Source organism: Coregonus lavaretus (assembly GCF_964263955.1).
Source record: "Coregonus lavaretus genome assembly, chromosome: 7".
Classification (NCBI taxonomy): Eukaryota; Metazoa; Chordata; class Actinopteri; order Salmoniformes; family Salmonidae; genus Coregonus; species Coregonus lavaretus.
In genome coordinates, this window is record NC_139994.1 from 48,267,453 (window position 1) to 48,285,558 (window position 18,106).

Here is an 18,106-nt window from a genome sequence, read left to right on the forward strand (position 1 = left end):
ACCAGAGTGCAAAGAACCTTGGCGTGACCCTGGACAACACCCTGTCGTTCTCTGCTAACATCAAAGCAGTGACCCGATCCTGCAGGTTCATGCTCTACAACATTCGCAGAGTACGACCCTACCTTACACAGAAAGCGGCACAGGTCCTAATCCAGGCACTTGTTATCTCCCGTCTGGATTACTGCAACTCGCTGTTGGCTGGGCTCCCTGCCTGTGCCATTAAACCCCTACAAGTTATCCAGAACGATGCAGCCCGTCTGGTGTTCAACCTTCCCAAGTTCTCTCATGTCACCCCGCTCCTCCGCACACTCCACTGGCTTCCAGTTGAGGCTCGCATCTACTACAAGACCATGGGGCTTGCCTACGGAGCTGTGAGGGGAACGACACCTCCTTACCTTCAGGCTCTGATCAGACCCTACACCCAAAGAGGGCACTACGTTCATCCACCTCTGGCCTGCTAGCCACCCTACCTCTACGGAAGCACAGTTCCCGCTGAGCCCAGTCAAAGCTATTTGCTGCTCTGGCACCCCAATGGTGGAACAAGCTCCCCCACGATGCCAGGACAGCGGAGTCACTGACCACCTTCCGGAGACACTTTAAGGAATACCTGGAATAGTATAAAAGTAATCCTTCTACCCCCCATAAAAAAATATAAATAAATAAAAGTGGTTGTCCCACTGGCTATCATAAGTTGAATGCACCAATTTGTAAGTCGCTCTGGATAAGAGCGTCTGCTAAATGACGTAAATGTAAATAAGGTCCACCTGTGTGCAATTTAAGTGTCACATGGTCTGTCACATGATCTCAGTATATATACACCTGTTCTGAAAGGCCCCAGAGTCTTCAACACCACTAAGCAAGGGGCACCACTAAGCAAGCGGCACCATGAAGACCAAGGAGCTCTCCAAACAGGTCAGGGAGAAAGTTGTGGAGAAGTACAGATCAGGGTTGGGTTATAAAAAAATATCAGAAACTTTGAACATCCCACGGAGCACCATTAAATCCATTATTCAAAATTTGAAAGAATATGGCACCACCAACAAACCTGCCAAGAGAGGGCTGCCACCAAAACTCACGCACCAGGCAAGGAGGGCATTAATCAGAGAGGCAACAAAGAGACCAAAGATAACCCTGAAGGAGCTGCAAAGCTCCACAGCGGAGATTGGAGTATCTGTCCATAGGACCACTTTAAGCCGTACACTCCACAGAGCTGGGCTTTACGGAAGAGTGGCCAGAACAAAGCCATTGCTTAAAGAAAAAAATAAACAAACACGTTTGGTGTACGCCAAAAGGCATGTGGGAGACTCCCCAAACATATGGAAGAAGGTACTCTGGTCAGATGAGACTAAAACTGAGCTTTTTGGCCATCAAGGAAAACGCTATGTCTGGTGCAAACCCAACACTTCTCATCACCCCAAGAACAGAATCAATGTTTTTCATCGGCAGGGACTGGGAAACTGGTCAGAATTGAAGGATGGCGCTAAATACAGGGAAATTCTTGAGGGAAACCTGTTTCAGTCTTCCAGAGATTTGAGACTGGGACGGAGGTTCACCTTCCAGCAGGACAATGATCCCTAAGCATACTACTAAAGCAACACTCAAGTGGTTTAAGGGGAAACATTTAAATTAGGGGTGTAACGATCCATCTACTACATCGATGTATCGATTTATATTCCTATGATCCAACTACATCGATCTGTGCTCGGCGAGTTGGCCTTTTGGACAACATGTATCAATCTAACATCGTTTTAAAATGTAATAAATCGATTGTATCGATACTAGGAAATAACCCATTGGATTTAAGCACGTCAGACTTTATATGGATGTTTTTTCTTAGCACTTTTAATGATAAAGGCTTTAAACATTACTCGATTCAGTCTGCCTATCCGTGACGTCATCGCCCCGTGCCAGCAGCAGCGCAAAGGCGCAAAGACAACAAAACATAGCATGGCGGACGACAGAGGAGAAGCCGACGAGCGAGAAATTATCAAGCCACCATTGCGGTCCTTACAAGAAACAGGAATCTAGGAAACTTCACCTGCACTGTCCAGTATCCAGGTATTTATTTCAGTCACACTGGTTGAATTTTTGGCTAAAAGGTTATTGAATCGATTTCAAGTCACTGAATCGTTTCGGATCGTATCGTTCTAAATGAACCAATATCGTCCTTGAATCGTATCGACAACCACGAATCGTGATACAAATCGAATCGTTGTTAAAACGAATCGTTACACCCCTAATTTAAATGTCTTGGAATTGTCTAGTCAAAGCCCAGACCTCAATCCAATTGAGAATCTGTGGTATGACTTAAAAGATTGCTGTACACCAGCGGAACCCATCCAACTTGAAGGAGCTAGAGCAGTTTTGCCTTGAGGAATGGGCAAAAATACCAGTGGCTAGATGTGCCAAGCTTATAGAGACATACCAAGAGACTTGCAGCTGTAATTGCTGCAAAAGGTATTGACTTTGGGGGGATGAATAGTTACGCACGCTCAATGTCAGTTATTTTGTCTTATTTCTTGCTTGTTTCACACCCAAAAATATTTTGGATCTTCAAAGTGGTAGGCATGTTGTGTAAATGAAATGATACAAACCCCCCCCCCCCCCCCCCAAAATCAATTTTAATTCCAGGTTGTAAGGCAACAAAATAGGAAAAATGGGGTGAATACTATCGCAAGCCACTGTACACTTCTACACTTCACACACACAGGCAAAATCACACTTACAGACACAAACACACGCCTGCACACACAAATTGCAAGGGCCTCTGGTACAACAGTTCCCTATGCAAGCTATTCTCTTATGCAAGCGAGAAGAACATGGCAACTTGAATGTTTTGATTGTAAACCCATTTATTTTCTGCCTGTCCGGGGTGCTTGTCATTCTGGTGCCTTCAAATGTCTGGGAAACTGGGATCCCTCTTACACTGAACAAAAATATGAACACAACATGTAAAGTGTTGGTCCCATGTTTCATGAGCTGAAATAAAAGATCCCAGAAATGTTCCATATGCACAAAAAGCTTATCTCAAATGTTGTGCACACATTTGTTTACATGCATGTTAGTGATCATTTCTGCTTTGCCTAGATAATCCATCCACCTGACAGCTGTGGCATATCAAGAAGCTTATTAAACAGCATGATCATTACACAGGTGCACCTTGTGCTGGGTACAATAAAAGGCCACTCTAAAATGTGCAGTTTTGTGACACAAAACATGGCCACAGATGTCTCAAATGTTGAGGGAGCTAACAATTGGCATGCTGACTGCAGGAATGTCAACCAGAGCTGTTGTCAGATAATTTAATGTTCATTTATCTTCCATAAGCCGCCTCCGATGTCATTTTAGAGAATTTGGCTGTACGTCCAACCGGCCTCACAACCGCAGACCACATGTATGGCGTCGTGTGGGCGAGCGGTTTGCTGATGTCAACGTTGTGAACAGAGTGCCCCATGGTGGCAGTGGGGTTAAGGTATGGGCAGATGTAAGCTATGGACAACGGACACAATGGCATTATATCGATTGCAATTTGAATACACAGATATACCGTGACGAGATCCTGAGGCCCATTGTCGTGCCATTCATCCGCCACCATCACCTCATGTTTCAGCATGATCATGCACGGCCCCATGTCGCAAGGATCTGTACACAATTCCTGAAAGCTGAAAATGTCCAAATTCTTCCATGGCCTGCATAGTCACCAGACATGTCACCTATTGAGCAAGTTTGGGATGCTCTGGATCGACGTGTACGACAGCATGTTCCAGTTCCCACCAATATCCAGTAACTTCACACAGCCATTGAAGAGGAGTGGGAAACAGCCTGATCAACTCTATGCAAAGGCAAATGGTGGTCACACCAGAAACTGACTGGTTCTGATCCACGCCCCTAATTTTTGTTTTTGAAGGCATCTGTGACAAACAGATGTACAGTGAGGGAAAAAATTATTTGATCCCCTGCTGATATTGTACTTTGCCCACTGACAAAGAAATGATCAGTCTATAATTTTAATGGTAGGTTTATTTGAACAGTGAGAGACAGAATAACAACAAAAAGATCCAGAAAAACGCATGTCAAAAATGTTATAAATTGATTTGCATTTTAATGAGGGAAATAAGTATTTGACCCCCTCTCAATCAGAAAGATTTCTGGCTCCCAGGTGTCTTTTATTCAGGTAACGATCTGAGATTAGGAGCACACTCTTAAAGGGAGTGCTCCTAATCTCAGTTTGTTACCTGTATAAAAGACACCTGTCCACAGAAGCAATCAATCAATCAGATTCCAAACTCTCCACCAGGGCCAAGACCAAAGAGCTCTCCAAGGATGTCAGGGACAAGATTATAGACCTACACAAGGCTGGAATGCGCTACAAGACCATCACCAAGCAGCTTGGTGAGAAGGTGACAACAGTTGGTGCGATTATTCGCAAATGGAAGAAACACAAAATAACTGTCAATCTCCCTCGGCCTGGGGCTCCATGCAAGATCTCACCTCGTGGAGTTGCAATGATCATGAGAACGGTGAGGAATCAGCCCAGAAGTACACGGGAGGATCTTGTCAATGATCTCAAGGCAGCAGAAAAACGCATGTCAAAAATGTTATAAATTGATTTGCATTTTAATGAGGGAAATAAGTATTTGACCCCTCTGCAAAACATGACTTAGTACTTGGTGGCAAAACCCTTCTTGGCAATCACAGAGGTCAGATGTTTCTTGTAGTTGGCCACCAGGTTTGCACACATCTCAGGAGGGATTTTGTCCCACTCCTCTTTGCAGATCTTCTCCAAGTCATTAAGGTTTCGAGGCTGACGTTTGGCAACTCAAACCTTCAGCTCCCTCCACAGATTTTCTATGGGATTAAGGTCTGGAGACTGGCTAGGCCACTCCAGGACCTTAATGTGCTCTTCTTAAGCCACTCCTTAGTTGCCTTGGCCGTGTGTTTTGGGTCATTGTCATGCTGGAATACCCATCCACGACCCATTTTCAATGCCCTGGCTGAGGGAAGGAGGTTCTCACCCAAGATTTGACGGTATATGGCCCCGTCCATCGTCCCTTTGATGCGGTGAAGTTGTCCTGTCCCCTTAGCAGAAAAACACCCCCAAAGCATAATGTTTCCACCTCCATGTTTGCCGGTGGGGATGGTGTTCTTGGGGTCATAGGCAGCATTCCTCCTCCTCCAAACACGACAAGTTGAGTTGATGCCAAAGAGCTCCATTTTGATCTCATCTGACCACAACACTTTCACCCAGTTCTCCTCTGAATCATTCAGATATTCATTGACAAACTTCAGACGGGCATGTATATGTGCTTTCTTGAGCAGGGGGACCTTGCGGGCGCTGCAGGATTTCAGTCCTTCATGGCGTAGTGTGTTACCAATTGTTTTCTTGGTGACTATGGTCCCAGCTGCCTTGAGATCATTGACAAGATCCTCCCGTGTACTTCTGGGCTGATTCCTCACCGTTCTCATGATCATTGCAACTCCACGAGGTGAGATCTTGCATGGAGCCCCAGGCCGAGGGAGATTGACAGTTATTTTGTGTTTCTTCCATTTGCGAATATTCGCACCAACTGTTGTCACCTTCTCACCAAGCTGCTTGGTGATGGTCTTGTAGCGCATTCCAGCCTTGTGTAGGTCTATAATCTTGTCCCTGACATCCTTGGAGAGCTCTTTGGTCTTGGCCCTGGTGGAGAGTTTGGAATCTGATTGATTGATTGCTTATGTGGACAGGTGTCTTTTATACAGGTAACAAGCTGAGATTAGGAGCACTCCCTTTAAGAGTGTGCTCCTAATCTCAGATCGTTACCTGTATAAAAGACACCTGGGAGCCAGAAATCTTTCTGATTGAGGGGGTCAAATACTTATTTCCCTAATTAAAATGTAAATCAATTTATAACATTTTTTACATGCGTTTTTCTGGATCTTTTTGTTGTTATTCTGTCTCTCACTGTTCAAATAAACCTACCATTAAAATTATAGACTGATCATTTCTTTGTCAGTTGGCAAACGTACAAAATCAGCAGGGGATCAAATACTTTTTTCCCTCACTGTATATCTGTATTCCCAGTCATGTGAAATCCATAGATTAGGGCCTAATGAATTTATTTCAATTGATTGATTTCCTTATATGAACCGTATCTCTGTAAAACCTTCAAAATTATTGTATGTTGCGTTTATATTTTTGTTCAGTATATAAGCAAGAGCAACAACATATTTTAACAAAATATTTTTTTCATCATGGAACAAAATATTTTTTCAGGGAGAGGATATAGACTTACACACACTGGGACAATAAGATAACTGAGTTTAATGACACTCAGAATGTCATTATGCAGTGGATGGCTGTCCAAATTAACAGGATATTAAAATATATTAAAGAAAAATAAAATATAAACCTTCAATCTTATCAACTTTACAGTACCAGCCAAAAGTTTGGACACACCTACTCATTCAAGGGTTTTTCTTTATTTTTACAATTTTCTACATTGTAGAATAATAGTGAAGACGTCAAAACTATGAAATAACATATGGAATCATGTAGTAACCAAAAAATGGTTAAACAAATCAATTTCAAATCAACAAACACATTTTCCACCATCAGGTTTCTGTGTTAATGCACCACACAACCAATAAACAGATGTCTCTTTCCATTCATCAATTGGCCGCTGCACAGTTTGGATTGACTGATTGATTTTATTTGTCAGAAAAAGAAAAAAAAAGTTTATATTTGAGATTCTTCAAATAGCCACCCTTTGCCTTGATGACAGCTTTGCGCAATCTTGGCATTATCTCAACCAGCTTCACCTTGAATGCTTTTCCAACAGTCTTGAAGGAGTTCCCACATATGCTTAGCACTTGTTGGCTGCTTTTCCTTCAATCTGCCGTCCGACTCATTCAAAACCATCTCAATTGGGTTGAGGTTGGGGGATTGTGGAGGCCAGGTCATCTGATGCAGCACTACATCACTCTCCTTCTTGGTCAAATAGCCCTTACACAGCCTGGAGGTGTGTTGGGTCATTGTCCTGTTGAAAAACAAATGATAGTCCCACTAAGCCCAAACCAGATGGGATGGTGTATCGCTGCAGAATGCTGTGGTAGCCATGCTGGTTAAGTGTGCCTTGAATTCTAAATAAACCACAGACAGTGTCACCAGCAAAGCACCCCCACACCATAACACCTCCGCCTTCATGCTTTAAGATGGGAAATACACATGCGGAGATCATCCATTCACCCACACCGCGTCTCACAAAGACACAGCGGTTGGAACCAAAAATCTCAAATTTGGACTCCAGACCAAAGGACACATTTCCACCGGTCTAATGTCCATTGCTCGTGTTACTTGGCCCAAGCAGGTCTCTTCTTCTTATTGGTGTCCTTTAGTAGTGGTTTCTTTGCAGCAATTCGATCATGAAGGCCTGATTCACACAGTCCCCTCTGAACAGTTGATGTTGAGATGTGTCTGACTTGAACTCTGTGAAGCATTTATTTGGGCTGCAATTTCTGAGGCTGGTAACTCTAATGAACTTATCTTCTCCAGCAGAGGTAACTGAGTCGTCCATTCCTGTGGTAGTTTCATCATAGCGCTTGATGGTTTTTGCGACTGCACTTGAAGAAATTTGAAATTTTCCATATAGTTCTTGAAGTTTTCCGTATTGACTGACCTTCATGTCTTAAAGTAATGATGGACTGTCGTTTCTCTTTGCTTATTTGAGCTGTTCTTGCCATAATATGGACTTGGTCTTTTACCAAATAGGGCTATCTTCTGTATACCCCCCTACCTTGTCACAACACCACTTATTCGCTCAAACACATGAAGAAGGTTAGAAATTCCACAAATTAACTTTTAAGAAGGCACACCTGTTAATTGAAATGCATTCCAGGTGACTACCTCATGAAGCTGATTGAGAGACTGCCAAGAGTGTGCAAAGCTGTCATCAAGGCAAAGGGTGGCTACTTTGAAGAATCTCAAATATATTTGTTTAACCCTTTTTTGGTTACTACATGATTCCATATGTGTTATTTCATAGTTTTGATGTCTTCACTATTATTCTACAATGTAAAAAAAATAGTAAAAAATAAAGAAAAACCCTTGATTGAGTAGGTGTGTCCAAACTTTTGACTGGTAGTGTATATGGTTTCATATGTCCCTGCCTAGGATTTTATTGAAAAGAGATTCTATTGGAATGGTTATAACTACGACAGAATAGAATTTGATTTTAGAATATAATCCAATAGGATCTCTGTGTATGACAGTCTATTCTCTTTGCTTACTCAGACAACAAATATAGACCTAGAGTTAGGGTGGCAAAATATCATGGTAACCAACTCTATTAAGGCGTTCTCTCCAAGTTCAGTTCCCTTTTTTTTTTTAAGGACCAGATCTGTCTGTCTGTCACTGGCAACATCCCAGACACATAAAAAATACATTGAGGTGAAACCAAATAGAAAGTAAATCTACACCGTCTCTCATTCAGTTTGTAGCTTAATTAATTAAAGTGAGGACAAAGACCCAGGGAGAGCTGAGCTCTTTGTGTGCAGAAACAAAGACCCAGGGAGAGCTGAGCTCTGTGTGTGCAGAAACAAAGACCCAGGGAGAGCTGAGCTCTTTGTGTGCAGACACAAAGACCCAATCTCCTCGGGGGATGGGACGGGGAGGGGGACGGGGACAGGAGGTATTAATGACAGTGACCTGTCTCCCAGCTGTTGTTCTCTTGCTGTGTTTCTACGAGGCTCCCTGAACACTTCCTGCTTATCTGTCATGTGCATCATATTCATTCACACTGTCGGTCACACACAGACTCAGACACACTTCAGGCTTAATTCAATAAAGTTCACATTGTGGTTTTGCCCACAACTAGAATCCCCTCAAATTATACGCGTCCAAAGACTGTAATTTGATGATTGTAGTTCTCAGAATAAGACGTTACGTAGTATGTGTGGATTGTAAAGAAAGACATTGTATACATAAACATTGCCATGTAGGGGTTAGATTGAATTCCAGCCACCGTCTCCTAGGTCTTATTTCTCTTGTCTCATGTTGCTATGGGGTTTTCTGTACCCTTCCTGATGATCACTTCTTTAAATTACACACTTACTAAGCATTTGTATACTGTAGTGCTGTTATAACATAGGGGAAGGGTGAGAGGGATGGGGGAGAGGGAAAGAGAGGGAGAGAGGGGGGGCGGAGTGAGAGAAATAAAGAGGGGGGGAGCCTTTACCATCTTCATGCCAATACCTCCTGTGATGCTGCCACAAAGCCTCCAAAATCACAAAAAAAAAAATGTATTACAGGTTTGAGTACTGTGTGCTGTTCGGTCAGTGAAAAGCCTGATTTTGGGGGCTCCATCTTTGATAGCAAACATAAGAGCAGTGATGGAGCCCTTGGAAAGTGGGCCCATAGGCCTTTAGTCAGAAGTGGTGCACTAACTCCGGTCCTCGGGTACCCTTAACAGTACATATTTTTGGCGTGGCCCCGGACAAGCACACCTGATTTTACTTGGGAAACACCGATCTAGGCAATAGTTTACCATTTCGGAAACAGACAGTATGAGGGAGAGACTGATGGGAACCTGATCCAGACATCGACAATGTCTGCCAACCCGAAGAAGAATAAAGAAACAGTAATAAAGGATTTAGGCTAAGGTTAAGGTTCACTCAGCTGCACCATGTTTTGAATTTGAACACACTTTAGAAATACAAATTCTTGCAATGAACACCACATAATAGGGAAAAACACACAAATCTCAGAGCATCAACAAAACAAGGAAGATACTTACTCTTCCTAGCAGTAGCCATGCCAGGGTCAGTCCTACACAGAACACACCCGTCACAGCCTGGTCATCTCTATGGCGGAGCCTTAAAACAACCGAGAGAGAGAGAGAGAGAGAAAGAACAGGATTCAATGATAAAGGATTAAAGCTAGAATCCGTAGTTGCTGCATCCATTTTGGACTTATTCATTAATGATATATATCCATTGATTCTTGAAGAATATAACTTATAAATGCCTCATAAGCTTAATCACACTGTCGTACCCCATCAGAACCCCAAATAAACGTTTGTTTTACACCAATGGTTTTTAAACAAATGTAAATGTAAACAAACACTGTATAGCCTCAAAACTAGGGCCGGGACGATCCCAGTATCGTGGCAAGGAAACAAAACACATACAGCAGGTTATTAAAGGACCAAAGAGTCTCCTTTGAGTGTGAATTTTGCTATCGAAAAATATACTGCGATATTACTCAAAACATGGTTAAAACTATCATGTTGATATTGTGGATGGTCGCTCCTTGCATCCATAGCTCAGTCTATGAATTTAAGAGTGGTCACATTTCTCCAGGCCCGTACCTCAGCTTTTTACCAAAACAGAGGCGGGGTGATGCTTTGTTATTGTTAAGGACTCTAGCTTTAACACAAGTAGGGAGGGCAAGAAAGAAAGAGCTAAAGGAAGAAAGGAAAAAGTGACGTAACCATAATGAAATCAGAAAAGAAATGCTTCTGAAAGACAAGCTGATATTTGTCTTTAATAAATCCTAGCCCCAGGTTACTAACTCTGCAGGTCAAACAACGGCCCCCAGCTGTGTGTGCCGGCCTCCATCTCCAAGGGAGAGGGGAGGCGCCTGACTGTGACTTGAATTAAAGAAAAACAAACAGTCAAAGAGGATTACATGTAAACCGAGGAGATTCAGATTGTTTATTATTACATTTTCAGGGAAACGTCTCTTTCACAGGTTTCTGTAAAGAAAGCACAAAATATGACCCTAACAAAAATCAAGAGGGGAGGCATCTTAAAAGGTTTTCGAAGGACGCAGCACTCTTAGTGATTGAAATGGCGTCAAGTGAGGGTCATAGGGTAGTAAAAAAATTAACAAGTTGCTCTGACTAACTGTATAACCACCGGCCTGAAAATAACTTAGGTAGGTTGAGGTGACCAATGACTAGTTGGGTGTTTGTTTCACAATATTGCTTTTGCCTAGTCAGTTGTTTCAGATCAGTCAGTAGCAACAGCAAGAGGTTGTTGTATTGTCCATTGGGAGTAGCCACTATTGGAAGAGTACCATAAGACGTGCTTATACAATGCACCTCTAAAAAAATTTAATAAGCATTGAATAATGGATTCTGTGAGTGATCTACATCGAACACTTTATATGCTATGTCTTGTGGCTAAGCTATTTTTACCATGGCAACAGAGGCCTGATACGTTCTAAGAGGACTTCTGCTCCCTCACAAGTTTAACCACAGTGAATAGTGAGAAATAGTAACTCTCTGTCAGAAGTTAAGGGACCAAAAACCGCTGGAGGTTTGAACCCAGTTGTCATTTAGTTCAAAGATCCTGGGAAAGAAGCGATTAAACACACTGACACTCCCCCTCCTTTTTATCTTACAAAGAAGGAAGAAGCATCCCGGAGGCAGTTGATTAAAGGAGAAGTCATTTTTTACAACCAAATCTAAATTCTTGTAAATAGAATGTTATAGAAGGGTCCAGACACCTTTTTTGTGATTTCACATTTGAGAAACTTAACCCAAACAGCAAATCCCTCCCTCATTGTGTAGTATGGGGGCCCCAAAAAACATGAACAAAGGCTAAAAAAACACCCAAATACGTACTTTTAGAAACGGTAAAGCTCTCAGTATAGTGATGCAGGTCTTAAGATGTTGTACACATGAAATTGTCATTCCGAATTGTATCTGCAATGTTACATTCCCTTTTGCGCGACTCAAGCCATTTCCCTTATCCAGCTGTTCCATTCTCTGTGTAGCCTGCTGCTACAGGTAACTGCCAAAATAAAGGAAACACCAACATAAAGTGTCTTAATAGTGCGTTGTGCCAGAACAGCTTCGATGCGCCTTGGCATAGATTCTACAAGTGTCTGGAACTTCCTGTGTGGAAGCACCCCATGCTTTCAATATACTTTGTATCCATCATTTACTTAAGTGTTTCCTTTATTTTGGCAGTAACCTGTGGAATGGACGGAGCGGTATCACTCAAGTCACAACAAAATGGAATATAACGTTGCGGATAAAGTTCTGAATGACACAGTTTCATGTGTACAACAGCTAAAGACCTGCATTACTATACTGAGAGCTTTGGGCGTTTGGGATGTTTTCGGAGCCTTTTTTTCGGGGTCCCCATACTACACAACGAGGATGAGGAAGTGATTTGCTGTTTATCAAAAACAGGTGCAATCACACAAAAAAGTGTCTGGACCCTTCTATAAAATGCCATTTACACAGTGGTGTAAAGTACTCAAGTAAAAATACTTTAAATTACTACTTAAGTAGTTTTGGGGGGGTATCTGTACTTTACTATTTATATTTTTGACAACTTTTACTCTACTACATTCCTAAAGAAAATGTAGTATCTGAGGAATTATGACTTTGTTAATGTTTGCAAATGGTAGCTTAGAGAATGTTGATTTGGCCCAGGGAGCATCTGGGGAGCAGTTTTAGAGGTGCACCCTAAAGCAGAGGAAGTCTGTTAGGTGACCTCCTGGGATTGGTCTGTAGGGGAAACACCCATATCAGATTACATAGGATATATACTATGGTTTGGGACAAAGGACGGTGAGAATAGCATATTTGAATTTGGGTCGGCTGTTCTCCGGGTGCCTGCAGACATCCATAAATTGAAGCTGGAATACTCTGATATAATAAACCTTTATAATCGAAGTACAGCGTCAGCGGATTTCCTTGGTCTCACAGCATAATTAGAAACGTTTTCTCGACACAACCAAAATAATGTACTTTTTACTCCATACATTTTCCCTGACACCCAAAAGTACTAGTTACATTTCCAATGCTTAGCAGGACAAAATGTATTTCCAATTCACACACTTATCAAGAGAACATCCCTGGTCATCCCTACTGCCTCTGATCTGGCGGACTCACTAAACACAAAAGCTACATTTGTAAATTATATCTGAGTGTTGGGAGTGTGCCCCTGGCTAACCGTAAAAAAATAAAACAAGAAAATTGTGCCGTCTGGTTTGCTTAATATAAGGAATATGAAATGATTCATACTTTCACATTTGATAAGCATATTTTAGCAATTACATATACTTTTGATACTTAAGCACTGTATATTAAAAACCAAATACTTTTAGACTTTCACTCAAGTAGTATTTTATTGGGTGACTTTCACTTTTACTTGAGTTATTTTCTATTAAGGTATCTTTACTTTTACTCAAGTATGACAGTTGGGTAATTTTTCCACCACTGCATTTACACAGTGGGGGAAAAAAGTATTTAGTCAGCCACCAATTGTGCAAGTTCTCCCACTTAAAAAGATGAGAGGCCTGTAATTTTCATTATAGGTACACGTCAACTATGACAGACAAAATGAGATTTTTTTTCTCCAGAAAATCACATTGGAGAATTTGTAATGAATTTATTTGCAAATTATGGTGGAAAATAAGTATTTGGTCAATAACAAAAGTTTCTCAATACTTTGTTATATACACCCTTTGTTGGCAATGACACAGGTCAAACGTTTTCTGTAAGTCTTCACAAGGTTTTCACACACTGTTGCTGGTATTTTGGCCCATTCCTCCATGCAGATCTCCTCTAGAGCAGTGATGTTTTGGGGCTGTCGCTTGGCAACACGGACTTTCAACTCCCTCCAAAGATTTTCTATGGGGTTGAGATCTGGAGACTGGCTAGGCCACTCCAGGACCTTGAAATGCTTCTTACGAAGCCACTCCTTTGTTGCCCGGGCGGTGTGTTTGGGATCATTGTCATGCTGAAAGACCCAGCCACGTTTCATCTTAATGCCCTTGCTGATGGAATCTCACGATACATGGCCCCATTCATTCTTTCCTTTACACGGATCAGTCGTCCTGGTCCCTTTGCAGAAAAACAGCCCCAAAGCATGATGTTTCCACCCCCATGCTTCACAGTAGGTATGGTGTTCTTTGGATGCAACTCAGCATTCTTTGTCCTCCAAACACGACGAGTTGAGTTTTTACCAAAAAGTTTTATTTTGGTTTCATCTGACCATATGACATTCTCCCAATTCTCTTCTGGATCATCCAAATGCACTCTAGCAAACTTCAGACGGGCCTGGACATGTACTGGCTTAAGCAGGGGGACACGTCTGGCACTGCAGGATTTGAGTCCCTGGCGGCGTAGTGTGTTACTGATGGTAGGCTTTGTTACTTTGGTCCCAGCTCTCTGCAGGACATTCACTAGGTCCCCCGTGTGGTTCTGGGATTTTTGCTCACCGTTCTTGTGATCATTTTGACCCCACGGGGTGAGATCTTGCGTGGAGCCCCAGATCGAGGGAGATTATCAGTGGTCTTGTATGTCTTCCATTTCCTAATAATTGCTCCCACAGTTGATTTCTTCAAACCAAGCTGCTTACCTATTGCAGATTCAGTCTTCCCAGGCTGGTGCAGGTCTACAATTTTGTTTCTGGTGTCCTTTGACAGCTCTTTGGTCTTGGCCATAGTGGAGTTTGGAGTGTGACTGTTTGAGGTTGTGGACAGGTGTCTTTTATACTGATAACAAGTTCAAAAAGGTGCCATTAATACAGGTAACGAGTGGAGGACAGAGGAGCCTCTTAAAGAAGAAGTTACAGATCTGTGAGAGCCAGAAATCTTGCTTGTTTGTAGGTGACCAAATACTTATTTTCCACCATAATTTGCAAATAAATTCATTAAAAATCCTACAATGTGATTTTCTGTTTTTTCTTTCTCAATTTGTCTGTCATTGTTGACATGTACCTATGATGAAAATTACAGGCCTCTCTCATCTTTTTAAGTGGGAGAACTTGCACAATTGGTGGCTGACTAAATACTTTTTTTCCCCACTGTACATAAAAAATATAGATTTGGTTGTAAAACATAAAACGTATCCTTAAAGCATATAGCACGTCCATTGGCAATAACATTGGCACAAATAGATATCCTTGTCTATTAACTTACTCATGCCTGATCCACACTACAGGCCAAACCTAGCCAAGCTATACTAGGCTGGCCTGGATACGCATACACCATGCAGGAAAGGACAATGTGAAAATAATTTTTCAGAGTCAGCACGGTGCAGGTCAGGTCGGCCCTATAGTGCAAATCAGGCTATAGATAGCTAGCCTTGTCTAGTAACTCAATGTGATATGTGGGACAGTAGTCCTACTCATCTGGACGCGGTTTCCCGAAAGCATCTTAAGGTTAAATTCATCGTTAGAACCATAGGATGTTATGGTTCTAAGATGAACTTTGCCTTAAGATGCTTTTGGGAAACTGGGCCCTGAGCAGTTAATAAGGTCACTGACTGTCACAATAAGAAGGTAATATGAAAGGCTACTCCGGGGACTAGAACGTAGATTCCTCTGGGTCTGAAAGAAAGCCTAGCAGTCACAAAAGTTTGTGAATGCCCTGAAACCACAGGGTGTTCAGACTGATGGATGGGATTTAGTGCCAAGATCATGAGACAATGTAACAGTTGAGAGAACAAAAACATGGAACCCTCTGAGTCTGAAATTGGGGGCCGTAACCCTGCAGTCACAAACCACAGGGTGTTCAGGGACGTGAGATTATTAAATCTAGTCTACTGCCAAGATGGAATAATGGTACAGTTGAGAAAGAAAAGCTTTTGAAACTAAACTGAAACCTTTTATTTACATGTTTGTCTTTAAGTACATTATAAATCTAAAAACACAGTCACTTGGAAACCATCACAATCATTCAGTGCAAACAGAGAATTTCCTTTCCTGCAGCAAGAAGGACACTTAATTTCTTAGTCATTTATAAAAATACTAAACAATATGCAATGTGAATGTTGTTGGCTAACTACACGTTAATGTAGCCTATTACTTTGTAGCCTATCGATATAGGCTAGGTTGATGTAAAGGTTGAGGAAAAAACTCAACACTAAGATATGGTAGCCTACACATTTATGTTAAAACGTGAATGCCTTGTTGTACACTCTATAGCCAGTGGCGTGTATTCATGGATGCCAAAGGAAGCCAGGCTTCCCTAAATTATGTCCCAAAAAAACAAAACAAAAAAGTATATTTCGTCTCGGTTTCATACTTTTCCTTCAATTCACAAGAGGCTGAATGTACAGTATCTCACCGGAGAAAGCATCAGAGCGAGCGAAACAGCGCCCCTCTGTCTCTATGTGTAGGCCATCTATGTGATGCTGTCTGGTCAAAAAGAGTATGACATTGTTGCCACCTGTAGTATTGAATGTAAGGGAAGCCAGCGAGCATTTGGCATCCCTTGATAAAAAAATAAAAAAATAATAGCCAATCAGCATTGAGCTCACTCTGTGAATGGTCCTGGCGCACCCCAAAAACAAAGTGTCAAGGGAAGCCAGTTTGGATTTGGCTTCACACCAATCACATCGAGAGCAATATGTCAGACAGAAACAACTTCAATTGTTACATCTTGTTGTGTTGTTGTCCTCCAGTGGCTAGCTAGCTAAAAGTGGCTAGCTAGCTTGCTAGCCTAGCTGGGCAAGTTAGCTAGCTAGTTAATGTTACAGTCCTGTACTGAACTCTGAAAGCCATCAGCTAAATCATATAGCTATATTTTGGTATACACACTGTCAAACAAATTTCGCCTATGCCATGGTAGTCACTGCTAGACTGGTAGCTACCGTCAGCAGAGTAAACATGTTTGTTTGTTCATTCTATCTTTGACTGAAGTTAGCTAACGTAAGCTAGCTAATGTTACCAAATAAAGAGCATCTCAATTTGGTAGCCATCTATTCCACCTTGTCTGGAAAACACTCCGTTACTAAAAATAGAATTGTCGCTACAGCTAACTCACTCTTTGTGTGTTGGTAACAATGATGCATGTGTATAAATTGTCTATGGTTGGTTAGTTGGTTCTGAGCCAGTCTCAGCTGGCTAGCATTCTTGCTGCTAATTTAGTGGCGCTAGTTAGCTAACAGCAAGCTGACAATATTGAAATGTCCATATTAGGTATGCTTAGTCTAATAGAGATCAATACAATTAGTGGGGTGGTTAAATTGTGTAATATGTTGTAGCTGGTACAGAACAGTGGCTTGTGAAAGTATTCACCCCCTTTGGCATTTTTCATATTTTGTTGCCTTACAACCTGGAATTAAAATGGATTTTTTGGGGGTTTGTATCATTTGATTTACACAACATGCCTACCACTTTGAAGACGCAAACAAGAAATAAGACAAAAAAACAGAAAACTTGAGCCTTGCATAAATCACTGGAAGACTGAAACAGGTTTCCCTCAAGAATTTCCCTGTATTTAGCGCCATCCATAATTCCTTCAATTCTGACCAGTTTCCCAGTCCCTGCCGATGAAAAACATCCCCACAGCATGATGCTGCCACTACCATGCTTCACTGTGGGAATGGTGTTCTCGGGGTGATGAGAGGTGTTGGGTTTTTGCGCCAGTTTGCATTTTCCTTGATGGCCAAAAAGCTCAATTTTAGTCTCATCTGACCAGAGTACCTTCTTCCATATGTTTGGGGAGTCTCCCACATGCCTTTTGGCGAACACCAAATGTGTTTGCTTATTTTTTTCTTTAAGCAATGGCTTTGTTCTGGCCACTCTTCCGTAAAACCCAGCTCTGTGGAGAGTACGGCTTAAAGTGGTCCTATGGACAGATACTCCAATCTCCGCTGTGGAGCTTTGCAGCTCCTTCAGGGTTATCTTTGGTCTCTGTTGCCTCTCTGATTAATGCCCTCCTTGCCTGGTCCATGAGTTTTGGTGGGCAGCCCTCTCTTGGCAGGTTTGTTGTGGTGCCATATTCTTTCCATGTTTTAATCATGGAATTAAAATGGTACTCAATGAGATGTCCAAAGTTTCAGATATTTTTTTATAACCCAACCCTTATCTGTACTTCTCCACAACTTTGTCCCTGACCTGTTTGGAGAACTCCTTGGTCTTCATGGTGCCGTTTGCTTAGTGGTGTTGCAGACTTTCAGGAAAGGTGTATATATACTGAGATCATGTTACAGATCATGTGACACTTAAATAAAGTCCACTTGTGTGCAATCTAACTAATTATGTGACTTCTGAAGGTAATTGCTTGCACCAGATCTTATTTAGGGTCTTCATAGCAAAGGGGGTGAATACATATGCACGCACCACTTTTCCATTATTAATTTTTTAGATTTTTTTTTAA

The 18,106-nt window shown here is 41.9% G+C and overlaps 1 protein-coding gene across 1 annotated transcript in view; it reads right to left on the minus strand.

The window, feature by feature from the left end:
• The window catches only part of LOC311133087 (adipose-secreted signaling protein-like), a 43,328-nt gene that overhangs the window by 8,698 nt on the left and 16,524 nt on the right, over positions 1–18,106 (minus strand). Inside the window, exon 2 of the mRNA XM_084166522.1 lies at positions 9,774–9,852. Within this exon, the coding sequence (XP_084022648.1) occupies positions 9,774–9,792 (19 nt within the window). The 5' untranslated portion in view covers positions 9,793–9,852. The remainder of the gene's footprint in view (positions 1–9,773; positions 9,853–18,106) is intronic.